The following is a 22,268-nucleotide window of genomic DNA, read 5'->3' as shown; positions in this document are numbered from 1 at the left end:
CTAACTATATTATATTTCTCTCTCCTCTGGTCAGGGGCATTGCCGGGTCTGTGCAGCGATAACACTGTATATTGACTGTAGAACGGGAGCTCTCTCTCGCTCTCTCCCAGCCTCGGGCAGCGCTATTATTTAAGAATATGTTGACAGTATGTATATAAAAATATATATATATATATACTTTTTTTTTTTTTTAACCTTTAGGGGGGGGGGGGGGGGGGGCTCACGTTTAAATCTCGCACAGGGCCTCGCATTTCTCCCAGGTCCTATACAACAAGAGGTGCAAATCCAGAGCCTGCAGAATAATGAAAGACCCTCACTACCCCAACAACAGCCTGTTCAAGCTGCTGCGGTCAGGCAAACGCCTGCGAACACCAGCAACTATGACAGCTCAGCTTCTTCCCCCGGGCCATCAGAGCCTTGAACACTGAACTCTACACACAAGAGCACACACACAACACACACACACTGTACACGCTCACACACTAGCAGCCACTTTAACATGAGCACACACACACTCATGCTGCACACGCTCACACTTATGGTCACTTTACAAAAGGAAAGGTGACTTTAAGAATAGTATAGGATAACTTGAGATTGTATAATATAGCATTGTATAGCAGTGTACATAAAGACCCTGTGCCTCATCCGTAGCTAACAGTGTATTGCACTACCACAGGACCTAGCATGTCCTACCATGCTCTGTAAATAACTCATGTACATACCTATTGGATTCTTATTATATTATTATTGTATTATGCACAATCGTTGCGGGCAAGACCCCCCCACATTTCATTGTATACTTGTATGCAGTGACAAATAAAACTCTTGACTTGACTTGACTTTCCCGGTTTCCAAAATGATTTTGTCAGTGTGGTCTGGTACTGTCTATGGTGCTGAGCGGTGCCTACAAGTAGTTCAAGTTTGCTTTTATTTGTCTTGTATAAAGTACATGTACATTACAGGAAAATGCTTGGTTCTGTATGAGCCCATGGGAATGTGCTCCATACAGTAAAATAAAAAATCTACTATATCTATCAACAAGATTAGATGCACTTTTTAGAAAATAAAAGGTTTACAGAAAATATTGGTTTGTGGTCCCAAATTAAACATGCAATAACTATTCATTTTAAATGTGCCAGAGTCTGACTGACATCATATATCAGGTTTGACATAATTATGTATTTATTGTGTACGATGGTCACTTTTTGATTGATTGTATGGTTGTTACCGTTAACTCTCCAAGAGTGTGTGTTGCCATAAGTTATAGATGCTATTAAATAGTGCAGTTAAAGGCCCATAGCAAACAGCTGCTGGAGCCAACTAGAGGCTCTCAACCCTGCTCTTACACACTGCTTTAACCCCTAAACCCTATAACCATGTTCCGTTTACTGTGTCTGTGCACCAGGATCTAACCCTAACACTCAACCCTTGACCTTTAACCTAACCAAAAACCTCAATTTCACTTCCAAAATCAGTTAAGCCTAACTTCAAACTTCTCCCATTTGAAACTATATTGGAGGCTCTTGTTCCACCTACTAGAGCACTTACTCCATCCGGTGGTGAAACCCAATATGCAGCAAGCTAGAAATGGTCCAGGAAAAACAGAATAAATAAGGAATGTGTTTATTTATTCGTCACCTGAACTGGGATAGAGTGGGTAGCTCTGATGATTATATGCCGATTGCTGACACTTTGTATGTATCTCATATATTTAGTTTTATAGAATTTAGAATTACACCCCCACCCCATTCGTGAAACGACAGGAACCAGGAAAAACAAATGCATAAAGGGATATGTGTTTAGTCATTAGTGACCCGAGCATGGTTGATCATTGGGATAACTCTCTCAAAACAAAGTGGGTGGCTCTGAAAAGAGCCTTTGGGTGAATACGGGTTAGATGGACAGAGAAGTTTACTTGGAGCTGGTGTACTTGGTCACAGCCTTGGTTCCCTCGGACACTGCGTGCTTGGCAAGTTCACCGGGGAGCAGCAGGCGGACGGCGGTCTGGATCTCCCTGGAAGTGATGGTCCTACGCTTGTTGTAGAGAGCCAGTTTAGAGGCTTCTCCGGCGATGCGCTCAAAGATGTCGTTAACGAAGGAGTTCATGATCCCCATGGCCTTGGAAGAAACGCCGGTGTCAGGATGGACCTGCTTCAGGACCTTGTAAATATAAATGGCATAACTCTCCTTCCTGGACTTTCTGCGCTTCTTGCCTCCCTTGGCGGTTGTCTTGGTGACGGCTTTCTTGGAGCCCTTCTTGGGCGCTGGCTTGGCTGGCTCAGGCATGATGATCAGTCGGGACTAAAGAGCAATGAATGTGGAAACAGAAGCGCACTGCTGCCTCTTTATAGGCCAAATTATGCAAATACAGCTGCCTGGTTTCTTGTATACGATTGGTTGAGAGGCTTTGTCGCACATTTCCCGCTCACAGGAAACTATTTGCGCGCAAAGCCATGATAACCCAATTATTATTTTAGCAAAACTCCATAGCCACACTTGATATTAAGCCAAACAATAATCGACATGAAACTGCATTTTTCCAAGACAATGATTTTGTGCACATTAAATTTAGCTCTCTGGGTGACATCTGTCACTGCTTTGACTTACATCTACAGACACACACATTCATACATATACACGTCTGTACATACCTGCATATACTCCTTTTTACATGTATTTGGCATAATTTTTTGTAATTTGATTAATTTGATGTATAACCCTTACTATTTATACCGCTGTCCAGTATGACTTACTACCCATATCGTTTTTTTCAGTCAAAATTAATCATCACTTGACCGCATTTATAATTTATATTATATTGTTAAGCCTTCAAAAACAGGCAAAAAAACACTGCAGACAAACACATTAAACATTACTTCTAAACAGCACTGTACAAGTGTAACCATTAGTGGACACGGTCAAATGTTATGCATTACGTGTTTATAGTCTTACATTTATGTCCGAGGTAGCGAGACAACAACGTAAGTTACACAACCAAATTGTATTTGGACAAACGGAAATATTGCATCTTCAAGAAGAGCTGGGTGGCTCTGAAAAGAGCCTTTGTGGAGTTTGTCGAAGAGGCTAAATAATTTACTTCTTGGCAGGCTTGGCAGCCTTCTCGGTCTTCTTGGGCAGAAGGACAGCCTGGATGTTGGGCAGCACACCACCCTGAGCGATGGTCACTCCTCCCAGCAGTCTGTTGAGCTCCTCGTCGTTACGCACGGCCAGCTGCAGATGACGGGGGATGATACGACTCTTCTTGTTGTCACGGGCAGCGTTTCCAGCCAACTCCAGGATCTCAGCGGTCAGATATTCCAGCACAGCCGCCAGATAAACCGGGGCACCGGCTCCAACACGATGCGCATAGTTGCCTTTACGCAGCAGTCTGTGGACACGACCCACGGGGAACTGAAGCCCGGCGCGAGAGGAGCGAGTCTTGGACTTAGCCTTCACCTTTCCTCCTGTCTTACCTCTTCCAGACATGATTCAGTTTATTCTAGAGATGAACACAGAATAATGTGGTAAACACACCGAAGAGCCGTCTTTATATCCTCACTAAGGTTCGTGCTTATTGGTCAAATATAGGGTTTGGTTTACATTGTTGGCGAACTTTTCATACGATCTCTCCACCAATGATACACGCAAATGTAGGCGGTGAAGGAAATTATAATAACAACGTGGATATTGTTATATCAACGTATAAGGCGCGCCCCACAGAGCCGACAATATAGAACCATGTCACTATACTATACTATGAATAATAACCTCATAGACAAGCTTATTGGAATGTCTTATATCCTCTAACATAATGCCATGCCTGTTATGATGCCTTTATAGCAGAAGGAGGAGAGATGTTTTTCGACCTATTCTCATTATTGGATCAGCGCTCAGCCTGTTGGACAAACCGTCATAGTTGTGGGCTGACATAACATGTTGTGTTAAACAAATAAAAAGTGACGAAATGCAGATACTTTCTATATACCGGATTGCAAAATCACATTGTATTGTCAATTTTATTTGCTATAAATGCACCCAAACTATTTAAAAATGCATGTATGTCGAGTCAAGGGGGCACTTAGTGTCACGATAAAACAGTATGCCGATTACATGTCTCGCATTAAACACAACGCCAGAATTATGTTAATATTATGGAGCACACCAAGAGCTAATAACTCAAAATGATTTTTAGCAAAAGCAATTAGATTACGGAAGGAACTAGATAATAACCCAACGCCAAGTCTTCATTTGAGTGGAATGGATGCTTTGTTTACAGGTACCACTTGCATTATAACTAGTCTTACTTTGTGCCATTGAAAGGAAATCCCAATTTGGCTAAACAAATCAACGTTCCTAGTTTGTGTAGTAATTTAAGACGGTAAGGCATGTTATTTCAGTCTGTTCCAAATGTTATCAAGACTGGATTGACGTTTAAGTGTTGGGAGACTATTCAGTTTAATAATTTTGGAATTAGTTACATATTACAATAAATGTAATGTAATTAACTTTAACAACGTATAATTGACTCATTCGGTGACTTAAGTGGGCGGCTCTGAAAAGAGCCTTTGGGTGTTAGGATAGTTGGTTGAATGAAGTCTAGCCGCCGAAGCCGTACAGAGTGCGTCCCTGTCTCTTCAGAGCATAGACCACGTCCATGGCGGTCACGGTCTTCCTCTTGGCGTGCTCGGTGTAGGTGACGGCATCACGGATCACGTTCTCCAGGAAGACCTTCAACACACCGCGGGTCTCCTCGTAGATCAGACCCGAGATACGCTTCACTCCACCACGGCGAGCCAGACGGCGGATGGCGGGTTTGGTGATTCCCTGGATGTTATCACGGAGCACTTTACGGTGACGCTTAGCGCCTCCTTTTCCCAGTCCCTTTCCTCCCTTTCCGCGACCAGACATGTTCACGAATAGATGACAATCGAATGTCTCAGTTGGCCAAACCCATGCGTATTTCAAGCCTCTCTGAGGACGTTGTTGAGGCCAACGAGCGCCGAGACAAAGTGAGGGGGGAGGGTTTGAGGTTTGGCCAATAGGGTTCCTCTGCATGTTTGTCTTCTTGGCCCCAACATCTACACAACACGTGTAGCCCACATAACCTGTCTGGAACAAGGCAATAAGGAGGATAAACCACCTGAAAGTGCTCTGCAGAAGGAGGCACAGTGATTAGAATATGAAAGCTACTTAAAACCACTCTGACTATTCTACCCCCACCTGGAGCAATGTGGCAAATTCACACCTTAAAACAACTCAAAATATTACAGAATCTAGCTATATAAAAATAAAAGACAGTATAGGCTATACATAGACAGTCAGCTGGGCTGAGAACAGTCAAAGAAAGAATGGTTGTCCTGGGAAGTAGATTTGTATTCAAATCAGTTGATAATCAATAATAATCACTGATGCAATACACCAATCTGTTTTAACAAATATGGAAACGATTGATTGAAAACTTTATTAACAGATTGCAGAATGGGTACAATACAGTATGGCTCAATACACACAATTGTTTCCCCCATTTTCAATTCATAACATTTATGACATACAGATAAAGTACTGTTACATCCAGACATTTATGACATACAAGAACGAAACAAGAACTTATTCAACCCTCCCGGTCCGTGTACGTTTTGATAGTTCGTTTTTCGTTTCAAAAGGAAAAACGAAAAAACGAAAAAAAACGGAAATACGAGGTGTTTCCTATTTCCGTTTGAAACCAAACTCGAAAAAACGGGGAAAAACTGAAATACGGACCTGTTTTTCGTATTTTGGTATCAGAATCAAATGAAAAAAACGAGTCAATAATGGGCCGTGTAGTTTTTGATGTGAAGAATGGAGAACGGAACCACGTGACAAGTACATTTTTCAATGTAAAAGCCATGCACGATCTAACGTTAACGAATATGTATAATAACGTTATGAATAAATACATGCATACAGATCTATACCAGGGTAACGTTATGATACATACATTTTTTGTTTTGTGCATTTCATTTAGACATTATATTTATTGTCCGTGTGATTGAAAACTTTATTAACAGATTGCAGAATGGGTACAACAGTACAGCTCAATACACACAATTGTTAAGGGGATGCAGACCAGAATAAGCCGTGACATGGTCGACAAATCATATTGATTTGCAGTAGGCAGGCTTTTTATTTGATCAACAGAAAAATAATCGTAACTATACATTATAATCTAGGTATTTTGGCGCATTAGTATAGCCTCCGGTATTTCATCAGTGCAATACATATGCCTAATTTCTATGCGCAATTTGTACACGTCCATCGTTACTTCTGTGTATTCTAACGTGAAGTAAAATATTACATGGACTTTGTTAACTGTGTAAATACACGTACACTACAGTAAAGTGTGGAAAAACATACAATCTAAAACTACTTACAGAAACTGACCAGCAGGTGTCGCACTGTCAATTATTATTATTATTATTATTATTATTATTATTATTATTATTATTATTATTATTATTATTATTATTATTATTATTATTATTATTATTATGCCACATAATTATGGCATCCATCACTCACCCAAATGTGCTTTCTTTTTCCTCAGAAATTTCATAATGTAGGCTATTTGGTCTAAAGACTGAGTTTCATACAGATCTATACCAGGGTAACGTTATGATACATACATTTTTTGTGCATTTCATTTAGACATTATATTTATTGTCCGTGTGATTGAAAACTTTATTAACAGATTGCAGAATGGGTACAAACAATACAGTACAGCTCAATACACACAATTGTTAAGGGGATGCAGACCACAATAAGCCGTGACATGGTCGACAAATCATATTGATTTGCAGTAGGCAGGCTTTTTATTTGATCAACAGAAAAATAATCGTAACTATACATTATAATCTAGGTATTTTGGCGCATTATTTAGTAGCCTCCGGTATTTCATCAGTGCAATACATATGCCTAATTTCTATGCACAATTTGTACACGTCCATCGTTACTTCTGTGTATTCTAACGTGCAGTAAAATATTACATGGACTTTGTTAACTGTGTAAATACACGTACACTACAGTAAAGTGTGGAAAAACATACAATCTAAAACTACTTACAGAAACTGACCAGCAGGTGTCGCACTGTCAATTATTATTATTATTATTATGCCACATAATTATGGCATCACTCACCCAAATGTGCTTTCTTTTTCCTCAGACATTTCATAATGTAGGCTATTTGGTCTAAAGACTGAGTTTCATACAGATCTATACCAGGGTAACGTTATGATACATACATTTTTTGTGCATTTCATTTAGACATTATATTTATTGTCCGTGTGATTGAAAACTTTATTAACAGATTGCAGAATGGGTACAAACAATACAGTACAGCTCAATACACACAATTGTTAAGGGGATGCAGACCACAATAAGCCGTGACATGGTCGACAAATCATATTGATTTGCAGTAGGCAGGCTTTTTATTTGATCAACAGAAAAATAATCGTAACTATACATTATAATCTAGGTATTTTGGCGCATTATTTAGTAGCCTCCGGTATTTCATCAGTGCAATACATATGCCTAATTTCTATGCACAATTTGTACACGTCCATCGTTACTTCTGTGTATTCTAACATGCAGTAAAATATTACATGGACTTTGTTAACTGTGTAAATACACGTACACTACAGTAAAGTGTGGAAAAACATACAATCTAAAACTATACTTACAGAAACTGACCAGCAGGTGTTGCACTGTCAATTATTATTATATGCCACATAATTATGGCATCACTCACCCAAATGTGCTTTCTTTTTCCTCAGACATTTCATAATGTAGGCTATTTGGTCTAAAGACTGAGTTTCCACTGTGCTGTATGCCTTTGGAAGATACTCTCCCAATTCTAGGGAGATCTCATGTATTTATTCTCCCTAGTAATGAACAATTTATTCAACATTGCACATACTTTCAATAGCAAAAACACCATAACAATAACATGAATTTACATAAATTAACCAGATATGGCTGCAGAACATAATTGACTTTGAACTTTACGAGGTCCTCAATAGAAAGTAAAAAAATGCAAATATTACTATTGCACTTTACTGTTACATTTGCACTCTGGTTGGATGCCAAATGTCTTTGTTGTACTGTATAATGACAATACATTTTAATCTAATCTAATTAGACTGATACTTCATGCGCGGGGGCTCTTGCATCAGCCAGGGACCTGTTGTAGATATACGTTGCAGACTTCGCATTTTTCAACACCTTCTGAGAAGGAGTGTATTTGTCAGCTGAACCAGTGTGATTGATCTTGCATGACAGTAAAGCACAAACAGTACTGTTGTCCAATGCCAGTCTGTTTTCTGTGACAATCTTCTTCACCATACTGAATACCCTTTCAGAGCTGGCATTGCTGTGTGGAATGCATAACAGAGCCTTCATAAGTCTCGCCAGCTCACTGAACTTCAAGTCCTTGCCTAGAAGGCCCCAAAATCTGTCGATTCTGTCTTCTTGGGGGAGCTGCTCGGTCTGGTATACGGCGAGTTCCTGTGACAGCAGATTCTGATCGAAACTCAACTGAGGGAACAGGGCTCCTAGCCTTCTCACTGTAAAACAAAACCATACAATACATTATACAATACAGTCAAAGTATCTTGCTGTCTTCAACTGGAAATTATAATTCTATTCTAACTGGAAACTGTTGCTAATATCTACCCGTCTTTAAAAAAGGGTTATTACATGGCGTTTTCACATTCGCCAAAATGCTTGATTGTGATCAGTGGTGCAGTCGTAATATGGGAACTGGTAACACGCCACGCCACGTGCACGCGGGTACGTGCATGCGCACGCGCGCGGGGGTACGTGCATGCGCACAGAACAGATTTATTTTTTTTTTTTAAATAGAGAAGCTGAAAAAGGTAGCAGGATGTAGCCTTCAATATATAAAGAAATTATATTGTCAACAGATATGGTTGAAAAACAAACAATGTTTTAAATGCAATACCGGTAGTTACAATTTCTTTAATTGAATCAACTTAAACTAGAAAAGTAAATAAACTAAATTAACAATGTAAGTTACATTGTTAATTTAGTTTAATTGAATTAACTTAAACTAGAAGTAAATACAAACTAAATTAACAATGTAACTTACATTGTTAATTTAGTTTGTATTTACTTTTAGTTTAAGTTAATTCAATTAAAGAAATTGTTTTACACACAAACACAAAAGCAAACTTAAAATAATCAGACAACTTGTGTTTACTTGAAGTTTGTGTGTGCAATGTGCATGACTCCTAGTGCACAGCCAGGGAGGTTTGGTGATGAACCTTGTGGTGCGCTCACACCCACACACACACACACACGCACACACAAGCGCATATACGCAAGTGCAATCTTTCTATCATACACGCTCTTCTTGCTCTCTATTTGTGTGAATGTGCGCGCGCGAGAGCAATTGGAAAGCTGGCGCGCAGCACGGCAGACGCTTGATTCAATCATAAGCAGGTAGACCCCCATCACGAATTCCGAGCCACATTAGTATTCACCTCCACTGCCGTCACACAGAATGAAGGGGGAGATGCATTCAGATAGCCAACACCCAGACACCTAGTCTACCTGCGCTTTTTGTTATGTAAAACGGTGGCCGCCGGCCGGGTACTAGTCACAACGAATGGATACAGCGCATTTTTGTGTGCGCGTACACGCGAGTACACATCCGTGCGCGATCGCGCATACTTAGTTCTGCCTCAGTGATCTACAGGCATGCGTTGTTCATGGCACGGGGTACCACTCAGTGGTACCTCACTGAGTATTAAAGATTTGAGCAGAAGCGCGTGCACGCACATGCACGCGCTCGCGAGAACGCGCTGCGCTCGGCTCGGATCGTTGTGTTTACCTGCGGCGCTACCTCGCATTATCATAACAATAGCCGCTATAGGCTGGTGTCTTCAACCAGTCTGGGACTCTTTGTTCAACCCCCCACCCACCACCACTCACCCCCGGACAACAACACACTCTGCAAACAGCAGCAACCCGGGACATTCCATATCTACATCACAAACTTCGGGACTGAGTAGATAATTAATTAATCTTCTCTTTATTTTTATTATTTATATTAAAACTGAATCAAACCATAAACAAGGTTGCCTGTTGGGATGTTAGATCCTAATGTGAAAAACTGATTTTATATGTCTGCACTTTATGTGCTCATTTTATGCCTGTCTTAATTCTGTTGTGAAGCACTTTGAGCTGCAGTTTCTGTATGAAAGGCTATACAAACAAAGTGTATTATTGTGCGCGAGGGAACATATGCGCATGCGCGCGGGGCCGCGCGTGCGTGTGCGCGCGCGCGTGCGCGCGGCGTCATTATCCTGCGTGGCGGCTCAGCCCATAATAACAACGCAACGCTGGTGATCTAATAACACGGCGTGTAACCGCGCGTGTGCACGACTGCACCACTGATTGTGATTGGTCAATAGCGCTCGGTTGCCCATAGCAGCGGTCAATTATTTCTCGATAACTGACCGCTGGCATGGGCAACGCGCAATAATGACCGCTGATACGGGTAACAGAGCGCTATTGACCAATCACAATCAAGCATTTTGATCGCCACTAGATGGCACCATCTACCAGGCTATGCACAGCTCAGTGCATGTTGTGCTGTTGTGAGGAGCCACAGAAGTTATCTTAAACTGTTTCTATACCTGTCATTGGAGTTATGTCAAGCCGCGATGCAGGGTCTAGCACTGTCAGGTCCTTCAGGAGTTGGGAGTCGATTGGAAAGCAGGCGATCATCTTTCGTATAAGTGCTTCATAGAAGGCTCTTCTTACAGTTCTAAAACAGTAAAACAAATCATATTCATTAGTGTCATTTCAGGGCACACAACAGACTTCTCAAGTTGAGATCATAACTACAATAATAATAATATACTCACTGAAAGATTTTCTTCCTGGCTGAGACAGGGATGTCTGCCTGTTCGATGAATGCACGTGTCTGTTCTCCAATGAAGAGCGCTTCATCTGCCAGCTGATGTCCCTCTCCATATTGCACCTCCTTGAGAGGCACACCCATGATGGACCTGGGTGGTATGAGGAAGGCCAAAAACTGCCTGATCAGCCGACACATACCACGTCCTCATTGCTGTTGAAGTATGCCTATATGGAGAAAATAATCAATGGAAACATACCATAATACATGGAGATATCGGCGGAGTGGAGTTTAGTATTACAATCTTACCTTCAAAGCCTCCCACTGGTTGAGTACTCTCAGTATGCATGTGTGCAGACTGAGCCATCTGATAGTGCAGTAGTTATCTGACTCTGTAAACTCCTGAAACTCCTTGAAGAGCTCACCCCTCTTTGCACTGAAAACAAGAACATATTTTGTAGGTAAAAAACAAAGAAGTTCCAGGCACTCTTCATATATATACACTCTTCATCTAAACACTGGATTCACACTACAAGAACGCTGCAGCCCTCCTTGTTCTAGTTTATATTTTGTAGGTCTGCTCATGGTGTAGGCTACTAATAATAATATATGGGATTAGTTATGAGTGTGTGTGTGTGTGGGGGGGGGGCATAAGGGAGAGATGGGGGTACAGGCAAGAGGAGAGAAATTGTAGTTTTTACCTTTGGTCAAAGTGGTTGTGTATCCCGGCCAAAATGCTCACCACTTGGCTGCTTTGATTCCACAACCAGTGGCAAGCTGGGCAAGGTGGCAAATGCAGCCCAGGTCCTGGACATTAGGCTGGCTTCCCCTTACTCTGCTAATAACAGAATTGTACCGGCCTTTCATGACACTGGCGTTGTCGGAGTTGAAGGCAACAAGGTTCTCCCATGGAATTCCTCTTTTGCTATTGGAAAAAAATAAAGATATGCCCATAAAACAACCTGACAAAAGCTGCTATGCTCTAATATTAGCTGTTACAATTAAATGCAAACTAGGTAGACAGTGAAATTATCTTACCTCAATACTTGGGATATCTTCGCATATAAGTTCTCAGCATTACCCACATTGCATATGGGCATGTCTAGGAACTTCGTCATCACCTCCAGATTGGACTCATCGTAGATTCTTGCAAGAATGACAAATTATTTGTCGTTGTTTCTGTTGTTCGATTCGTCGCACAACAATGAAAAAGGCTGAGCTATGCTTGTAACGTCGTCATCACACTCCACAGCTATGGCACCTGTTGAGCAAGAGTCCATTGATTAGATTTGATTGTCCTTTATATTAGCAAACAGTATTATTTATAGATCCTTTTCACAGCAGCCATTTAACAGAACGCAGGGTAAACCTAGGCTAGTATATTGTCTATTCATTAGTAACGTTAGCTGCTAGCTAGTCTGTGGCTAGCAATGAAAGCCACAAAATGGGGGAGGGGAGCCTGATGTAAACAAGACGAAAGTCTTTCTCAGGTCTGCATCCTCTTAACAATTCTATGTATTGAGCTGTACTGTACTGTACCCATTCTGCAATCTGTTAATAAACTTATCAATCAATCAATCAAACAGCAAACACGTTGGCAGCTAACGTTAGCTAGATGCTAACGTTGACTAACTGGGCTGGATATACGATAGCTAACGTTAGTTCGCAGTCAAAGTCAAACGTTAGCAAACTAATAGTTTGGTCTATGTTTCTAATACATGCCGTCAAATATTATGTCTTTATGAATTTACCTTACCTTTGAGCAAACATAAGTGTCCTTGGTAATGGTCTTCACATTCAGTTGTTTATGTGGGCGACGACACAATACAATCCACCGCTTGCACGTCTCTAGTTTTCGTATGGGCTTCGGGAAAGGAATGAAATATACTCCGAATTACAGGTACCCCACGCACAGCGTTTCACCATCAGATATTATTTAAATAATAACATAAAACTGAACTCTTGACAGTGGTTTCGATCACAGCCGTCTGCGTCTGGTTTGATACAACCTTCTTCTCTTCTTCTTCAATAAATTAATGGCAGATCGCGACCACAAAAGGCGCATACCGCCACCTACTGTACAATCCATTAAACCCCATAACACACAAAACAGATTCCCTATATGGGAAGAGCAAGGCATACACTCATTAGGGGATATTTTTAACAAACAGGGTTTGTGTAGTTATGGAGAAATATGCAAAAAAATTAATCTCACCAAGTCCACATGGCTTTTTTACATACAGTTACGGCTATGTTTGAAGTCTCACGGTGTTCCATTAGACATACCAATTGAACACAGATACCACAAATTCTTCTATGAAAGAGAGACATCGAGTGGTTTTGTTTCAGATTTTTATCATCAATTACTAACGTCCTCGTATGAAACCCTCCAACTAGACTCTGTCTGGAGGAGGGATATACCAGACCTGGAAAGTGACTTTGATTGGCAAGCAGCCTGGGCAAATATTCGATTCACATCAAGGAACCCGGACCATCAACAAATCAATCTTAACTATATTCACAGGACATACTTGACTCCTATAAGACTGAAAAAAATGGGTCTTATACAAGACTCTAAATGCTCCTTATGTACAAATGGGGACGAGGGGACATTCATGCACATGTACTGGGAGGGACTGCCCACCAGTTAAGATATTCTGGAAAGAGGTGACCCAGCAACTATCAAACCTCTTAACTTGGAATATACCTGTACACCCCTCTGTACTACTGCTGAATGATGTTTTTGAGTGGGCAGTACATCCACAGCTAAAGAGATTGGTTTTATCGGGTATCACAGTGGCTAAAAAGCTGATAGCATCACGATGGTTCCAACCGGAAAAAAATTGCCGAAAGGTCTGGATTATTACATATCTCGATGTGATCTATCAAGAAATATCTACAGCAAGAATTTTGGGTCTCAATGAATCCAAAATGACATTGTGGTTAGAAGTGGTGGAGAAAATAAAAGCTAGCATATAATGGTAATGTCTGGTTAGGAGCGATGGAAAATGGATGGATTATCCAATGGGGGGTCTGGAAGGGGGGGGGGGGGGGGTACGAGCTGGAGCATATGTGTGTAGGTTTTTAGATAACAGGTATTAAGGGTATATCCTATATAAGACAATTAACTAAAATGTGATTTCATTGGATGTGCACTGACAAATAATGCTTGTATATCTTATCGTGTGTTGTCATGTTTTGTTTATGTTTGTTTAAAAAATAATAAAAAAATAAAATACAAAAAAAACAAGGAGGGAATATTACAATGTGTACAGTAATGTGTAACTAGATTTCAAATGGCTGTGCAAATAGTGTATAATGCTGTCTTGAGAATTTTCAGGTAGTGTCACCAAGATCTGACTTTTTTGCATTGGAAAACACTTACAGAGTGATCTGTCATAATGAAAACATTTGAAGAGAATGAAGAGAATACATGTAAATTTGAACAATTTATTGAATATTGGCAAATGGCAAAAACGCTCAATGGCAAAAACACTAAAGAGGGTGAATATCCTCCACATACAAATTTATTTGGAATAACAAACCACCACGTATAAAAAGATCCACCGCACAGAGAAACAAAGCAGACGGAGGTATGGCATTTCCAGATTTCTACCACTACTTTAAGGCGTACACTTTAAGACCACTAACAACATGGTTTGATCCCCAAGCATTAGTATCATGGAGACATTTAGAAGAAAATATAGTAGCTCCACATAAGCTGAAGGGCATAGTATACACCAAATTACCAATTAAGCAATGCGAACGGAAATTTGGCCCCATAATCACTCATGCGATCCGGACATGGCGCGAAACACACAAAAAATATCCTAACCCACATGAATGGCACAATCATACTCCCTTATTCAATAACAATGCACTCTTGATTGAAAAACGACCCATAAGATTCGCTATATGGGAAGAGCAAGGCATACACTCATTAGGGGATATTTTTAACAAACAGGGTTTGTGTAGTTATGGAGAAATATGCAAAAAATGTAATCTCACCAAGTCCACATGGCTTTTTTACATACAGTTACGGCTATGTTTGAAGTCTCACGGTGTTCCATTAGACATACCAATTGAACACCACAGATACCACAAATTCTTCTATGAAAGAGAGACATCGAGTGGTTTTGTTTCAGATTTTCATCATCAATTACTAACGTCCTCGTATGAAACCCTCCAACTAGACTCTGTCTGGAGGAGGGATATACCAGACCTGGAAAGCGACTTTGATTGGCAAGCAGCCTGGGCAAATATTCGATTCACATCAAGGAACCCGGACCATCAACAAATCAATCTTAACTATATTCACAGGACATACTTGACTCCTATAAGACTGAAAAAAATTGGTCTTATACAAGACTCTAAATGCTCCTTATGTACAAATGGGGACGAGGGGACATTTATGCACATGTACAGGGAAGGACTGCCCACCAGTTAAGATATTCTGGAAAGAGGTGACCCAGCAACTATCAAACCTCTTAACTTGGAATATACCTGTACACCCCTCTGTACTAAAAAATAAATAAGAGGGTGAATATAAAAAAATTAGAAAAACCTAAAACAGCGACTCCTACAGTTTGGTCGGGGTGCCTGCTCAGCGAGGATAGGATCTAAGGGGGGTAGTGTGATCCTTCCACACGTTACACCCTCTCAGTGAGAGTCCGCGCTGCCAGGTGAAAAGAAGCGGTTCATTGGCTACACGTTTGTCGGAGGAATCACGTGATAGCCTCCACTCTCCCAGACCCACTGTGGGGGGTAGGTGCGCAGCGACCAGGAAGGGGATTGGGAATTGGCATAACGACTAACATTGGGATGGGAAAAAAACTGAGGAAAAAGGAGGGGGGAAAAATATCAATAAAAAATAAAAACAAAAATGCAGGGATGGAACCTTCCTGGCTGATTTAATGCCGTATTGTGTCCTTGAACACATTGACGACGTCCTCCATCCCCGTCAGCTCAAACATTCTGTCAGGGAAGGTTCCATCCCTACATTTAGGGCAATACGGCGTGTTCGCCGTCCATTGGGCCATACAGACCCGGCACCCGACGAGGCTTCGGCAGCATGGTGCCACCACGGGGTTCACCATCACATCTGCAAGATAAAAAAAATTTATTAGAACAATTTTAGATCATATAATTATTATATTAGTAGGCTATGTAATGATAATGGTAATAATAACAATTCTATGACTAAAGTCAGTAGGTATTTCCATTTGAATATGAGGATAACCCCTTAAACTCAATTTCCCCATGCATTTCCATTGTATCCCTATGTATCTCCAGTTTTATAAACCACTTGTTCCATATTGTAGGACAATGTCACATGCATATAGTGTTGCATGCATATAGTGCTGGTTGCAGTTTCATTTAAGCCACATCACAGTAAAATATTCAAAGCCAAAATGCCATTGTTTTATGGCTGCAGCTTTACACCAAACATGCATGGCTTTAAACAAAGCTTGTCAGAGCAGTGTGCATTTGTAATGATGAACCCACTAATGGGACTGGCCAGTTTGAAGAGGGTAATGCAATTATTACTTCAATTTAAAACGTCTGAATATGGTTTGTTAGTAGAGAATCAAGGTAAGTTACTAGCCTCTGCAAATAATACATTGGAAGGTGAGCTGCACACTGGACACCTGATCGTCTGTCAGGGCCAGTGTGCTGACCTTGTTGGCCCGGGCGTACTGGCCCAGGTCCCGCAGGGCGTCCCTGATCGCTGGCAGCTCTCCTGCTGCCAGCACCAGCTCCTGGACCTTCTCCAGGGCTCCGTCATCTATGCGACTGGGGGGGGGGTATACAAAAATACAAAAAGTGAGGCGAGACAATGTAGTCTTGGCTTCACTTGCCAAAATCCAAGCAAGTCTGGGCGGCTGGGTAGCTCAGTGGACTAAGCACTCTCCTACCACCGCAGAGACTCTGGGATCGAATTCAGCTGTCAGTCATCCCTACTAACACAATTGGCAGTGTTAGCGGGGGGGGGGCTGCTTGCGTCATCGCTTAGTAAGGTGGTGTTCAAAAGGGCTCAGTGACTTGAAATTACACATGAGACTATTTTTGTGTATTTAAATGTCACTCTTCAGAGCCTATTGTGGTGAAAGAACTGAGTCTTGCATTCAAAAACAGGTGGAGGCTTAGATAAACACCATGCTTTACCTTGTGCTCTTCCTCTTCCTGCTCTGTAACAGCTCCTTGTGGGAGCTGTGATGGAGGGCAACTATTTTGCGGGCGTTTTGCCTCCAAAAAGCTACGCCTAAAGAAAAGATAATAGAGTTAAAATAGAAAATTAAAGTGCAGTACTTTTTGTCAATTTTAACAGATTATTTTTTAAGGTTAATGTGGTTCTGATAAAAGGCACAACACAGATCTAACACCCTTTATTCACATAATGAAGAAAACATTTATAAAGGGAAGAAATCTTGGGAAAGACCACAGAGAGAGGGACCCCTTCCTGCCAGCCAGGCTATATTAAATGATCCCTACATAATAACCTTTAAAACTAAAAAAAGTGTTGCCATACCCTTTAAGTGTTTACCATACCCTATAGTATAGGAATTAAGTTTTTACAACATACCAGTTGTCCCGGGCCCTTCCACCATGCGGTTGCCCTGTCCATCACAGAGGACCACCTCCTCCTCTGCCCCCAGGTCCTGCTGCACCTTTAGGGCCATAGTGGCCACATTTGCCTCCCTCTCGTCAAATTGAACATAGAGGGTGTCTCCACAAACAAGGAGTCCACCCTCCACCCTCCCTACTGAGATGCTCCTTTTGAGAGAGACAAACAGAGATGGAGAGAAAGATAGAGAGATACGAGATTGTTTATGTCATTCAGCCTTTTACAATGTTTCTATGTTTTCAAGAATAATTCTATAAGGTTGCCCTCAGTGCATGCATTGTAATAATGTATGTTTGGCTCAAACCCCCCCCCCCCCCCCCCCCCCCCCCCCCAAACATTTGGTTTAGGTTGGAACAAACCTTGAAAGAACCCTCGCTTGGGGTGCAGGTCCTGGACGGCCAGCGGAAGCCACAGGCCTTGCACTGAATTGAAATGGTTGTGGTGGCGGTGGCACTGCTACACGTGCAGGTGGTGGCAAGGATGGGGTAGGGGCTTCGTCCCCATGGACCTCATACCTCCTCTCCTCTCCATAGCCCCCCATAATAAAGCCCATTTCGCCGGGCAGCAACACAACGCCATCATCAGAGATGAGGTAGATGCTGGATGGCGTCAGCTGCAAATATAATGATGACAAGACCTTTAAATTATCATGAATGAGTACATACAGGGTTATGGTTATAAGTATACAGGGCAGACAGGTGGAGGACTATGAGGCACCGAATGGGGGTACCATGCACTCAAAGTGACGAAACTTACATATAATTATTTTAAAGATCTATGTCTGTAGATGATATTTTGATATGATAGCCCTTCCTGAGTGGTAGCTGCATGTGGCAGAGACTATGTGATCAAAGGCCAGACAGGAGAGGAGGGGGGAGGGGATTCACCTGCATCTCTGGGCAGAATAGTTTTTTCACAGGAAATTCACTATTATTTTACAGATTGTTTTTCTACTTTAAGTGTAAATACCAGTACAATACAGACCTTTGATCAAAATATTAACCATTATCATTAAATAAAGGTTGTGATTTGTAAATCTGCACCAATGCAGATATGTACTGTATTGTACCCATTCTGCAATCTGTTAATAAAGTTTTCAATCAATCAATCAATCAATGCAGATCTGGAAGCCCTTGTTCTCAGCTCAGAACACGATAGGACAAAATGTTTCAATGGATTATTAATTATTTTATGAACCAGACGAATGTATGAGAAGATAATTAAATTATCAATGCTTAGTAATTTGTATTTGTGGAGAATATTACAGTGGTGATGCCGACTATATTTTCTGTCCAAAATCTTCAGAGCTTTCGTCGCGTACAGGTCAGGGTCAAAGCGAGGGCATTGCTCAGTCAGCCAGACTTTCCGTCTCTAGAGTTGAACATCAAAGGCCAGAGGAGGGGGGAGGGGAGAGGATATTTCACCTGCATCTCACTTTTTCAGTGTGCAGTTTCTTACACTGTCTGGTTTATAAAAATAAAAATAAAAAGAGAAATTGAGAGTGATTTCCCCCCATTTGTCAACTGTTCTGGAATGTACTTGAAAGTACTGCGTTTTACTTTTACCTCGAAAGTGCTTGAGTTTACAAAAGGTCCTTTGCGCTATGTTATAATTGCTGCACTTTGTTAAAAATTGCATTGATCTGTTGGTCTGTGTAGCTAATAAGAGGATTTTGCTGCATAAATAGTCAAGTCAATTTTATTTATATAGCACATTTCCAGGCAGCGTGCTTCAAAGGCATACATGTCGATAAAAAACAAAATAATACAACACAGTAAAACAATTAATGTAATAAAAACAGGTAGAACACGGTAAGGCCAGGGAGAATAGGTTTTGTATATTCATTGATTCACTCATCATATACCAAAATTAATTTGAATTGAAAAATGTTGCTTTTCGCATCAAATATTGATATGCGCTTAAAATGTTATTACTTTCGATTAATTAACTATAAAGTCTCGAATTAATTCGATAAAAAAAGCCTACTGCATGGCTCACAATCACCCCAGGCCCTGACAAGAAATAGTATAGGCATATTATTTCCTGTAGCTGTATAATACATACCCTCTAGTCGGTTACTTGTAATGTGTACTAACCTTAAATATCCTCTCCAAATTGTCTATGGTGACATCCATCTCCCGAATTCGCACGGTGCGAAGTTCACGGAAAAGGGTCACTTGGATGTGGGCCATGTTGCATGTATTGAAAGACAAGTTCTGTGAGCAAAGGCATATTTGTGGGCGCAACCTATTTTTATAGTTAACCTTTTGCGGTCGTTGTATTTTGATAGGTTGACTTTTAACCTTTAACCTACAGTAACGAGAAAGCCATTTATTATAATTTTATTAATTAAACATCATAAATATTTGAAACATTTGAAACCTTCAAAAACGTGAACCAGTGATTTCCGATACATTTTATTTAAACGAGAAAACCGTTGTTTAACCTTAGTTTAAACAACGGTTTTCTCGTTTAAATAAAATGTATCGGAAATCACTGGTTCACGTTTTTGAAGGTTTCAAATGTTTCAAATATTTATGATGTTTAATTATGCGTGTGTTATTGAAATCAGACTGGGGGTGCACGCAGTATCAACAATAAACCACACTTCTTTGATTTTCTTCATACCCAAGGCACAAGCATATCACAATAAAGTTCCAATCCGTGATCCTTTTTATCTTAAAAATGTGGCGTTTATTCACAGACATTGGAAATTAGCTTATAAGTCTGTCTTACTACAGTGAGTGTTTATAAACATTACCAACCTAAATAAAAAATTTAGAGCCACAAAGTACAGCAATTACAATTAAAAACTGTTGCCTGGTGTTCGCCCTTAAGAACTGAGTCAATGAACTAGAGTATACAATAAGAACATTTATTACATGGCGTTTTAACATTCGCCAAAATGCTTGATTGTGATTGGTCAATAGCGCTTGGTTGCCCCTGACAGCGGTCAATTATTTCTTGATAACTGACCGCTGCCATGGGCAACGCGCAAAAATGACCGCTGATACGGCCAGAGCGCAATCAAGCATTTTGGCAAATGTTAAAACGCCATGTAATAATAAGGTAATATAACAGTGGCCTATGTCATGGTTTGCACATACATTGAATGTTACAATCACAGAGTTCATACGTGTGTTTTTACCAGGATTCTGTTTTAGTCAAATATAATGTATAATTATAAATATAACACTATAATGTAAAAGGAAGACTGAGATTCTCAAATGAATGGAATAAGTACTCAAGTAGGCAAGCACACAAATCATTTAAAGGGGCACTTCACCAAAAAACAATGCTGATTTATTTTGGACATAATCTCACACACATCCAAAAACTAAAAAAACACATATATATATATATATGGATGGATGGTTCTTGAGATATGCGAAGGACAGACACACACTGTAGTGCCACCATCTGGCCAAATGGCACCAAATTCAACCTTACACTTCCCTGGGCAATACACCCACCAAGCATGAATTCAATCAGATGAATGGTTCTCAAGATGTGCAAATTACAGACACGCATCCACGCAAAGATGGGGGGGGGGGTTACAGGTGGGTTAGGTAGTAATAATAATAATAGAACATAGAACAAAGTGCAAGTAGTAATGATAATAGTAATAACAGTAGTGAGTGGCAGGATTCAATCAGACAGTAGTGATAGTGATGATGGCCTACATGGTCCAAACCGGAGTAACACACTGCACCAGAGTCCGTGCAGTGTTTATTACTAAGCGTCAGATAGTCTTAACAGTTCTCGAGGTCACCAGCCGTTAGCTCTCCAGCAATTGGCAGCAGTCCGTGCCCACGGTTGTGGAGCCTGATGGCTACCATGGCACGAAATACTGGCCAAGGCGGTTTGTGGTGTGTCATGGGGGGATAATGCTCATCCTGGCTAGCTCCTCATAGAGGGGGTGGGGTGGGATTTTCCAGTATAGCATCGAGGGCAAGGGGCAATGTGTGACTAGGGACAGCCAGAGGACAATCTGAGCAGACCAGTGGGTGGTAGATGAGACGACTTCCCACGGGCACACATGGTGCAGGCGGACACGAAGGCGTGGGTATCAGTGTTCATGGCAGGCCATGGTGCCTTTTAAGCCTTTCACTACCACACTACCAAATGGTTAACCCTTTCACCGCGAGAATACAGAATGTTAACCATTTCACTGCCACACGACAAAAGGGGTTAACCCTTTCACAACCACACTACAGAAGGTTACCCTTTAGGCGGCTTGGTGGCGCAGCGGACATTGCGCTCGTCACCAACGCAAGAGACACCGGGTTCGAATCCGGCTGTCTGCGTTGCCTCCGGCTTGGGCCGTCCGTCATACTAACTCAATTGGCAGAGTTAGCGGGTGGGAAGTCGAAGGGTGGTAGTCTGGTCGTTGTGAACAGCGACTCCTACAGGTCGGTTGGGGTGCCTGCACAGCAAAGTCAGGAAAATGGCGGGGGCAGTGTGAGCCTCCTACACGTTACTCCTCGCCAATGAGAGTCCGCGCTGGCAGGTGAAAAGATGTGACAGGCTGCCTCCACATGTATCTGAGGGGACATGTGATGCAAGGCTTCTATCCTCCCTACAACCGGCCAGTGGGGGGCATATGCGAGCAACGATCAGGACAGGGGAGGGAGAATTGGCACGAGAGGTAAATTGGGATCGGGAGAAAAATCACAGAAAAAGGAGGAGAAAAAGTAGATAAAAAAAAAAAAGTTAACCCTTTCA

General features: G+C 41.3%; 4 protein-coding genes and 1 long non-coding RNA gene across 5 annotated transcripts in view; 1 reads left to right on the top strand and 4 right to left on the bottom strand.

The window, feature by feature from the left end:
• LOC311241038 (histone H1-like) overlaps positions 1-22,268 on the top strand; it is a gene marked incomplete at both ends in the record, with an annotated part of 359,561 nt that overhangs the window by 275,757 nt on the left and 61,536 nt on the right. The window lies entirely within an intron of this gene.
• LOC311240229 (histone H2B-like) lies at positions 1,912-2,286 on the bottom strand (the record flags this gene model as incomplete). The annotated part of the gene is made up of 1 exon (XM_084328778.1): positions 1,912-2,286. The coding sequence occupies one exon, from the start codon at positions 2,284-2,286 to the stop codon at positions 1,912-1,914; it is 375 nt and encodes a 124-aa protein (XP_084184904.1).
• LOC311239818 (histone H2A-like) lies at positions 3,094-3,486 on the bottom strand (the record flags this gene model as incomplete). The annotated part of the gene is made up of 1 exon (XM_084328267.1): positions 3,094-3,486. One exon carries the CDS (start codon positions 3,484-3,486, stop codon positions 3,094-3,096), a length of 393 nt encoding a protein of 130 aa, XP_084184393.1.
• On the bottom strand, positions 4,597-4,908 carry LOC311239817 (histone H4; the record flags this gene model as incomplete). The annotated part of the gene is made up of 1 exon (XM_084328266.1): positions 4,597-4,908. One exon carries the CDS (start codon positions 4,906-4,908, stop codon positions 4,597-4,599), a length of 312 nt encoding a protein of 103 aa, XP_084184392.1.
• Positions 8,111-12,776, bottom strand: LOC311240231. Its single transcript, XR_014620480.1, has 7 exons — positions 12,675-12,776; positions 11,957-12,179; positions 11,620-11,843; positions 11,228-11,354; positions 10,926-11,145; positions 10,695-10,825; positions 8,111-8,597 (listed from the first exon to the last, which is right to left on the bottom strand). It is a non-coding gene; the product is annotated as an uncharacterized lncRNA (long non-coding RNA).

The sequence above is a fragment of the Notolepis coatsorum genome (genome assembly GCF_963971535.1).
Source record: "Notolepis coatsorum genome assembly, chromosome: 14".
Lineage (NCBI taxonomy): Eukaryota > Metazoa > Chordata > Actinopteri > Aulopiformes > Paralepididae > Notolepis > Notolepis coatsorum.
This window is presented reverse-complemented; position numbering and strand designations above follow the sequence as displayed.